This window comes from Dama dama, chromosome 11, assembly GCF_033118175.1.
Source record: "Dama dama isolate Ldn47 chromosome 11, ASM3311817v1, whole genome shotgun sequence".
NCBI lineage: Eukaryota > Metazoa > Chordata > Mammalia > Artiodactyla > Cervidae > Dama > Dama dama.
Window position 1 is genome coordinate 87,815,180 of NC_083691.1, and position 10,248 is coordinate 87,825,427.

The window sequence follows — 10,248 nt, forward strand, 5'->3', positions numbered from 1 at the left end:
TAACAGGCCCAAGCTGGACCTGAAGCCTCACCGAATCATCTTGCCTTTTAGGTGGACTTAATCTTTTATTTCCTAACATCCCAACCAAACTGGTGAAGTACAAGACATGACTTTAAAAAAAAGAATCCTTTTCTAATCACACTGAGACAAAAAGACATCTACCTGTTGTAGCACAAATTTAGATCATTATCTTCTAATGAAATCCTTAAAGATAACAAACAGGTGACTTAACAGGGCAACAAACGGAAAATTACACAAAGAGATACTCCGTGATATACTACTTAGATCTCGTTTCTTCTGATACTCAAAGTCAGAGGTTGGTTACTAAACCTCCTTCTCTTTAAGTTCTCGAAGAATGTCAATTACAGGGCAAATAATAAACAAGTAAAGGAGTGAATGCATGAAGAAACAAACAAATTTCTTTTCCCAAAGTTATTTTGCATCGTTATTATCAAAAAACTGAATGCTTTTTTAAAGTGAAGCAGTCTCTATCTACTCCTGTGATCTAACACTGATATTCCAACCGAGCTCTAAGCATGCTTACAGAGGTTTGGGAAAATGGCTGAGTTTTAATGAGGACAGTTTATATTTTCAACTAAAATAGATAAAATGAAAGTTACAAGTCCCTTAGCAGCAATTCCTCAGTCAAGAGAGCATAAGACATATAAAAATACTTATTAATCAGAACAGTGAAAAAAGTCAACATCTGGAAGCCTGAGATACATCTGATATAAAACCATTTTACTGGAAGATCAACTTTTATGTGTGAGAGGGACCTACTCAGACGTTAACCTTCAGTGCTACTCACCTGAGGCTGGTTAGACCAGCGGTCACACAATAGTGCTAAAAATGCCAAGGCCATAGGTTGGAGGCAGGGAAAATTAATTTGGCTTTGATGACTACACTCCAAGACCATGAAGTATATTCACAAATATCTGTCCTCACAAGAACTATGAAACATCAATAAGCACAGGAAAATGACAACTGGAAAATACCGATATGCCACTCCCCAATTTATAAACTTCAACTCCCTCTATCTTCCAAATTCTCAGATTGCTGGTAAAGAGTATAAACTGAATAATTCTCTCCAGGACAACCTGACACAAGTAAGAAGAGGTGAACACGCAAACACCCCAGAGCACAGCCAACTCCACTCGTGGGTACACGTCCTCAGCAGGGCTTCCCCACTCAGTCCTGGGAGGCATTTACAAGAGTGGGAAAACATCAGTCCTCTCAGCCCTCAGGGGGCCTAACCATAGCCGTAGGAAGGGGGTGGGCAGTAAAAACAGCCTCCTTCATTTAGTTCATTGCACCAAATATTATCCTTTTTTAAGTTTTGCTGTGCTTGGAAACTCTTACAAATGATTCCCAGATGTGCTCCCAACAGCACGGTACATAATATACTACCAAAAAGGGAAACATCCCATGTGGCCATCAAGAGTAGAACAGATATATAAATTGTGGTCCATTCATACAATTGGAATACTATGCAACAGTAAAAATGAATAATTTTTAATAACAAAAATATACCTCTAAGCAAAGCAAGTAACAGAACACAATTTATTTCATTTATATAATGTTCAGTTCAGTCACTCAGTCGTGTCCCACTCTTTGTGACCCCATGGACTGCAGCACGCCAGGCCTCCCTGTCCATCACCAACTCCCAGAGTTTACATAAACTCATGGCCATTGAGTTGGTGATGCCATCCAACCATCTCATCCTCTGTCGTCCCCTTCTCCTCCTGCCTTTAATCTTTCCCAGCATCAGGGTCTTTTCCAGTGAGTCAGCTCTTCTCATCAGGTGGCCAAAGTATTGGAGTTTCAGCTTCAACATCAGTCCTTCCAGTGAATATTCAGGACTGATTTCCTTCAGGATGGACTAGTTAGAACTCTTTACAGTCCAAGGGACTCTCAAGGGTCTTCTCCAACACCACAGTTCAAAAGCATCAATTCTTCTGCACTCAGCTTTCTGTATAGTTCAATTCTCACATCCATACCTGACCACTGGAAAAACCACAGCTTTGACAAGATGGACCTTTGTTGGCAAAGTAATGTCTCTGCTTTTTAACTAGCTGTCTAGGTTGGTCATAACTTTCCTTCCAAGGAGCAAGCATCTTTTAATTTCATAGCTACAGTACCCATCTGCAGTGATTTTGGAGCCCCCCCCCAAAAAAGTCTGTCACTGTTTCCACTGTTGCCCCATCTATTTGCCATGAAGTAATGGAACCAGATACCATGATCTTAGTTTTCTGAATGTTGAGTTTTAAGCCAACTTTTTCACTCTCCTCTTTCACTTTCATCAAGAGGCTCTTTAGTTCTTTGCTTTCTGCCATAAGCGTGGTGTCACCTGCATATCTGAGGTTATTGATATTTCTCCCAGCAATCTAGATTCCAGTCTGTGCCTCATTCAGTCCAGCATTTCTCCTGATGTACTCTGTATAAAAGTTAAATAAGCTTTATTTACTTATTTATTGACTATGTGAAAGCCTTTGACTGTGTGGATCACAACAAACTGTGGAAAATTCTTCAAGAGATGGGAATACCAGACCACCTGACCTTCCTCCTGAGAAATCTGTATGCAGGTCAAGAAGCAACAGTTAGAACTGGACATGGAACAAGACTGGTTCCAAATCAGGAAAGGAATATGTCAAGGCTGTATATTGTCACCCTGCTTATTAAACTTATAAAAAGTTCAGAAACTGGCAAAACTAAACAATATGTTCCTGAGGATACATACATACGTAAGTGCTAAAACTATGAAGAAAGCAATGGAATGTTAACAATCAAATTCATGAGAGTGTTTCATGAGAAAGGGGGCTGGGGATGTCACCAAGAAGCACACACAGGAGACCTTCTAATGCTTTTCCAACCTTTCCAAGTCAGAGCACGTGCAGAAGATACTATGATTTGTGGTACACACCAGGTAGCTAGAGAAGGCCACTAAGCCAGACGAGACCAGTTCCAAGGCTCTCCCAGCCCGGGACCCACAGAGCCACTGCAATGGCAAAGGGGCTCAACACCTAAACAAGAGCAGTCAGAAAGTTCCATTCTCCAAGGCTGGTGATGTTCCCTCTCTCAAGCCAGGTGGTGGAAACAAAGATGTTTTATTATTTAAACTGCACACATTTTGTATGCTTTTTTGAGAGTAAGATGTACTTATAATAAAAAGATTAAAATCAATGTCTTAGTGAAAAATTCCTACGACTTGGCCTGAGCCCCATCTTTTACGGCTGCTCCAACAGGCTCAAAGCAGCCCTCTCGTGCAGCCCTCACAAACACCATACTCCTCTGTCCTCTAAATCTGTGCTCACGTGACTACATCTAGACCGCATTTCCTCCTCTTCCCTACCAATCCATTTCCCTCATCACCCTTCAGGTTCTACCTCAAGGTCCACTCTTGACTAAAAGGTCTTCTCAGACAAAATTCACTTTCCACACATCTCTCTATTCATTTCAATACTTCTTACAGTTTGACTCACTCATGTGACCCATTTCTGTACTGTCTGAACTGCTATCTGACTCCACAGGTGCGTCCACACTAGCACAGCAGAAAGAGTACTGGATTTGGACCCAGAAAATGTGGGTTCCAATCCCCCAGCTATGAAACCTCTGCAAGTTTCTCTTACCACTGTGAGCTTCAGTCTTCTCATCAAAGGATATGTCAAACTGATATAACACAGGGGAATGAGGCCCCCCTCCAACCACACATCAGGGCTCAGGACGCATCTGCAACCTTGTCTGGTAGGTTTCTAACCTGCACTGCACAGCAACAGAGGCCAGGAACTGTTTCACACTCAGTCAAAGCGGAAGTGAGACGTTCCAGATATGTAAACTTCTAGATAATCAAAGTATCTCTTTAAGTGCCAAAATCTTGGGAATTTTACTTGTAATCATTTTGGATGAAAACTTTTGTAAGGTGTAGATTAAATTCCCTTCTTAGACATAAAATATGGAAGGGCTTTGAACTTATCAATAATGATTTAGAGCCAGCACGATGAATCTTAGTTATCCTATCACAATATAACATTATGACTCAGTAAACTGACTGTACAGCGGTAACGGCTAGGGCTTCAGATTATGACTGCTTTTGTAAGTCTCTTCCCACCTACCATCAAATTATTAACACTGATCTCTAACAACTCCATTCCCCTTTCATCAGCTATTTCTAATTCTGAGAAAGCAGGAAACAGTAAACAGGTCTCTTTGCCTAAGTTCTGGAAGTTAAGGTGCCCTTTTTCCAGGCTGAGTGATCGATAGTTAAGTCATTCTTCTTCTTAGGGCATGTCATGTTCCCCCAAGGCCTAGCTATATGTGCTCGAACACAACTGAGGAGTTCAAACTGCAAGCTCTACTGGTGACCTACTGAGGCAGGTGAATAACATTATCTCCATACATGGATATTAAGAATCTTCACCATGGAGCATCTCTGAGCCAGACACTTTAAGTACATACAAATAAGTATATCTGTGACACAAAGGAAACATCCCCAGGAACTGTTTTAAGCACCGCCGCAAAACTTCTCTGCAACAAAATTAAACAGATCTCCAGACTTTCTACTTCTTCAGAAAGTATCCTTGTGTAGCTGTGGTAACATGCAGCTGGAGGACTGGGGCAGCTGTTCATTCTTTAATAAACAGAGCAGCTAACAGAGCTCCATAAAATGAGGAGCATTTGAAGAGGCGTTTGAGACTGACAACAGAACTTCTGAATTACATGAAACTCTGATCAACGAACAAGCATTCTTAGTAGGTTCTGTACAAGGCACAAACTCATGTTTCTCTCTTACCTACTATTAACTCTGGCTTATAAAGATCGATTTATAAAGAATAAACAAAATAATACCTACATACGACATTTCTAAGAAGCGTACCTCACTGAACTGCTGAAACAAAACAGATGGCAAAAAATCCTGAGGGTGTAAATCAACAAGAGGCCCCGTCCAGTTACTCTGAACAAAAAGTTGCAAACTGCTCACACCAAGTAGGAATATCTTCTGTTGTCTGCATATAAGAATAAAGAAATAAACATAAACCATTATGTATAACCACAAATACACTACTATTTCATTTCAGTGTTATTAAGAAAAATGTAAGATATCAACATTGAGACTATCTGAGAGTATTACAAAAAAACTTTTTGAAATCTACACAGTTTAGGTCTGCAACGTCCAACACAATCACCTTGAGTCACATATGGCTCTTAAAATTAATTCCCAGGCGGCGCTAGTGGTAAAGAATCCACCTGCCAAGGCAGAAGACACCAGAGATGTGGGTTCTATCCCTGGATCGGGAAGATCCCCTGAAGGAGGAAATGGCAACCCACTCCAATATTCTTGCCTGGAAAATTCCAGGGATACAGGAGCCTGGTGGGCTACAATCCATAGGGCTGCAAAGAGTTACACACAACTATGTATGCACCCACACACAGATAAAATTTAAAAATTCAGTCCCTCAGTCACACTATCTACATTTCAAGTGCTCAGTGGCCAAACATGGGTACTGGCTCCCGCAGTGGATGGCACAGATACAGAGTATCTCCATCATCATCACAAAAATTCTCTTGAACAGCACTGGTTTAGGACCTAATCAGATACTGAGAACTTTGTCTTGTGTTCTATTTAACAGCTCGGATACTGACTGGGTGAAAAATTGATTTTATACACAAGAAAACTGACAATAAAAAGTTGTTTCCAAACATTTTATTATCCAAACATACAAACTATTAGAACAACAACAACAAAAATAGATATTTCACTTGAACCTATTTCTTTTCAATCCTACTTTGGCTGAAGACAGGAGTAAGTAGGTAAACTTATTCTGTAAAGGAGAAAAATTTTCTCCTTTGTAAAGCAGAAAAAATTTTAGGCTTTACAGGTCACATGTGTTTCTTTTTTCTCCAAACCTTTTAAAAATGTAAGCATCATTCTTAGGCACTTTGGCCTTGACCCACCAGAGGTAATTCGCCAACCTTTAGATTAAGACACAAGTCAAAGTAAAAGTCACTCAACCGTGTCTGACTCTTTGTGACTCCATGGACTGTACAGTCCATGGAATTCTTAAAGAATCTTCCTTTTTGAGGTAGAGCTTAGGAGGAAGAGGATGACTGCTTTTACTTTTTCTTCAGCATGAAGCTACAGGAATCCTACTATATTCCCTAGGCCCTACCTCAAAAAGGAAGATTCTTTAAGGGAAGGAAAAAAAAAAATCAAACCTACAAGCCTGTGGTATCCAGAATGCTCTGGATACAGCGCAACTGACAGCAGAGCAAAGAAAGAACAGAGGCTGCTTGTGGTTAGAAGTTTAGGAAACTTGGGGAAACAGGCGTGCAGCAAGATCTTAATGTAAGCCTTAATGTAAATGTCATAACTAAAAATCAAAATCCTCAAGGAGAGCTAAGAATACAGTTTAATTTCAAAATACCTCAAAATAAGGTAACTGAAATGTCTCTTCTCAGCTCTATGTGTCAAGAAGAGTTCTGGTCAACCAGTGTATAACACATTTGTGTATACATGTGTGTTCTCACGTGCACCACACAAAGCTATGATAACACACCAACACCTGATAGCGAAATAACAGGAACGACATGAGAGGAATGAAAAACTACCAGTAAGTCAGAAAAATTAAAATGAACGACATTTTGTAAGTAAAATAAAATGTCTGTAGTAGTATTCTTTTATGAACTCCTAATAGATACAGATTACATTTTATTCATCTTTACAACCTCAACACCAAGCACAGTAGTTAATTTTTTGAAGAACTAAAATGAGGTCATTTCTTACAAATTATGATAAAACAAAACTGCATGTTTTAAAGAAAATTAAAACAACGTGGTTGCCAGAGACAGTGGAGAAAAGAAAGGTATATTAACAAACTTACAAGAATAAAATATAAGCCACTGAAAAAATTAGGTTAACTGCTGTGCAACTATCCCTTATACTAAATACTACAAAATTACATAAACATCAATGGAAGAAGATAAACCAAGGGTTCCATAATAAAAACATTAAAGATAACAATCTAAAAATAATAAAAGTAGTTACAATTCTCACTCAATAATCTACAAATAGCCAGATGGACAGTGTACACTTTCACGTTAAAAGGAAAGAAGGTCTGAAGTCTTAAGTATGGCTAAAACCTAAGAGACCTAAGCAACTGGAAGCTCGGTGGTTGGCAGCTACCACCCAATCATAAGTTAGTGTTATATATGAAACTCTGACATCCTACACCACTTTACTTTTTCATTCTCCATGGTCTCTGGACAGAAGCTATTACATAGATTATTACATCCATCAAGAGTCTTGACTAAATATAAAGCCAGGTTTTCCAAAAACTGCAAAAGTCAGTGTGCCTTAGACACTGTCAAGACACTACCAAATGTATTCAAAAATTCATTTCTCTATGAAAATTTCAAATAAAATTCTACCTTCTGGTTTTGTCCAAATTTGCTGAGTCATCCAGGAATGTTACTATCTGCTTCTCTAGGTAGCTGTCAATCTTTTCTTCAGTTATTGATGCTGAATTTAAAATACTTTGAGTCAACGAATTTAACAATATGGCTTTGTAGTTCCCTTCTAGCAACAATTGTAGGAAAGATCCACTCTCTGTAATAGAAAGAAAATTTGTACAATAATCAAAAAACTATTTTCATATTGTAAAAGGTAACACTATTACCATTTCAGCATGCAAAAAAAAAAATGTATATATCTAGAACACTTCCTATAAATCAATCACAAAGCACTGTGCAAATTCCATCACTTCTCCTAGAATTAGGAGTTTGTGCTCGCTTCGGCAGCACATATACTAGAATTAGGAGCTCATCCATATAATGAAGAGTAAAGCAGAAGTTAGACCTAGAAAAAATACTCCTTATTAGCAAGGAACATCATCCTTCTGCTGAGAATTCAAAAGGAATCCTACTGAGAACAGAAAAGTTTCCTTAGAACATTTCCTTTTACCATCTGGCTCCCACTACCCCCACCATGACCGTGAAAATGATAGTCACTCAGTTGTCTCTGACTCTTCGCAACCCCACGGACAGCAGCCCACCAGGCTCCTCTATCCATGGAATTCTCCAGACAAGAGTACTGGAATGGGTAGCCATTACCTTCTCCAGGGAATCTTCCGGACCCAGGGATCCAACCCAGGTCTCCTGCATTGCAGGCAAAGTCTTTACTGTTTATGAGCCACCAAGGAAGCCCAACGATACTCCCTGGTGAAAAGCTGGTGCACTTATTGTTCCCCTAATATCCAAATGCACATTCCTGCCTCCACACTTTTACACTGGTGATTTCCTCCTGGGGAACTCTTTTCCACTTACTAGTCTTACTCTTGAATCAAAAATCGGGTCAAGTTTGATTTCTTCCATAAGACTTCCAGACTCAGACTTCAGAAACTCTCTCTCTCCTGAAGCACCTATTGTGTATAACACCCACACACACACACACCCCACTTATACATATAAACTGTGTTAAACTCACACACACACACACACACACACACACACACACACACACACACACACTGTCCTAAACTGATATTTCTCTTTTGGGTCTAGCTTAAACCCCACAACAACGTGTACCTATAACCCTGTAGAAAATGGGCCTTTTAACTCTTTATTTCTCTGGTAAATGTGCTTTGCCTACAAGATTACATCTTTGCTGCCTCATTTCAGTTGTTGTACTTACTAGCTGTGAGACCGTGAATAAATTACTTAACCAATCTGTACTTAAATATCTTCATCTGCAAAAAGGGAATAAAAGTAGTCTACTTTATATGTCTATTATAAGGATTAAATGACTGAATAAATGTTAAGGGATTATAAAAATAATTAACATTATTACTGAGGGCTTCCCTGGTAGCTCAGAAGGTAAAGAATCCCTGCCTGGACGGGGAAAACTTTCGGGTGAAGACAGGTACGGAACCTGAAGACCACGCCCACCAGGTCAAGGATGCAACAACCTGAAGCCTTAAGAAATCAGGTAGATTTGGGTAGGAAAAAAATACAGGAGGGATGAAAACCCAGCCGCCGCCACCTCTCCCCACAGTCCTCACGGTGGCCTAAGTCCCTCCCTGGCAAGTGCACCCATCTCACCCAAACTGGCGACTCCCTCCTGCTTCCACTGCTGCCGCTCAGCCTGAGTAGGGAAGCCCCTCAGAACTGCCAGCTCCGGGGTCCACATCACCCCGGACATAGCTGCACCCAAAAGATCCCTACGAGGGCCACACAGGAGTCAAAAAAAAAGAAAGTGAAAGTTAGAGCGACCAAGACGCCGACGGCTAGCGGCGACAGTTCCTGTAAATACAAAGCCTAGAACACCATGTGCAGATCGCGGAACAAGGAGGCGACCATGACAGCAGCGCGGAGAACCCTGGGAAAAACACGCATACTCGCTGAACCTGCTTCCGCTTAAGAGACCCACGCGAGCCCTTAGTACCGAGCATGCCCAGTGTGGATACCCCGCCCCAAGCTGGGGAAGGGGCGTGGCTTGGGGAGGGGCCTTGGTCCCCCTCAGTCCCGCCCCCAGAAGCGTAGCCTTGAGCTCTGGAAGGAGTGAAGGGCGTGGAGTCATCCTGCACCGCCCACCCAAGGGGCCGGTGGAAGAGGTCTTGCCCAGCTGCCGTATAAAGGAAAAGACTGCATCTTTGATTCCTAAACCTCTTTAGGTCAGAACCCTCCAGACTACCTGATGAAAGCCTTAATCGGTCCTGCCAAAGCACGGGGGCCCTTACTACCAACACTGAGGTACCATTTCAGGGAATTAGAGACCCATCGAAGAGGAGTCCAGTGAATTCCATACAAAGACTCTGTCTGGACTTAACTGGTGATCAAGTGGTTAAGAAACTGACGCCAATGCAGGGAGACACGGGTGTGATCCCTGGTCTGGGAAGATTCCACATGGCATGGAGCAACTAAGCCCATGCTACTGGACCCCCACTCCCTAGTGGCCCTGCTTGACGACAGGAGAAGCCCCCAGAATGAGAAGCCCACGCACTACAGCTAGAGAGAAGCCCGTGCTCCCTGCAACTAGAGGAAGGTCCAATCTCTTCACTCTCCCTCTGACATGAGGCTCTACACCCAGGAAAGCTCCTTCTTGTCATAGAAGAACAAAACCCCACTGAAACTAGAAAAACTGACTGTTGATTAGGGAGACTTTCAGAGAAAGATCTTGATCAACAGAAGGAAATGTAAGAAGTTAACAAATAGATATTTCAATTAAATAGAGCTCCGAGATCAGAAAGGGGAACTTAC

At 41.2% G+C, this 10,248-nt stretch overlaps 1 protein-coding gene across 2 annotated transcripts in view; it reads right to left on the reverse strand.

Moving 5' to 3' along the window:
- Nucleotides 1-9,399, reverse strand: part of TTC27 (tetratricopeptide repeat domain 27) — a 162,039-nt gene extending 152,640 nt beyond the window's left edge. Inside the window, exons 1-3 of one of the 2 annotated variants that reach the window (XM_061155633.1) lie at nucleotides 9,091-9,397; nucleotides 7,423-7,600; nucleotides 4,871-5,000 (exon numbers count right to left, since the gene is read on the reverse strand). In XM_061155633.1, coding sequence (XP_061011616.1) covers nucleotides 4,871-5,000; nucleotides 7,423-7,600; nucleotides 9,091-9,190 — 408 coding nt within the window. In that variant the 5' untranslated portion in view covers nucleotides 9,191-9,397. Of the gene's footprint in view, nucleotides 1-4,870; nucleotides 5,001-7,422; nucleotides 7,601-9,090 lie in introns of both variants that reach the window. The other variant, XM_061155634.1, reaches the window with a different exon arrangement.
- Between the last annotated feature and the right edge of the window lie 849 nt (nucleotides 9,400-10,248).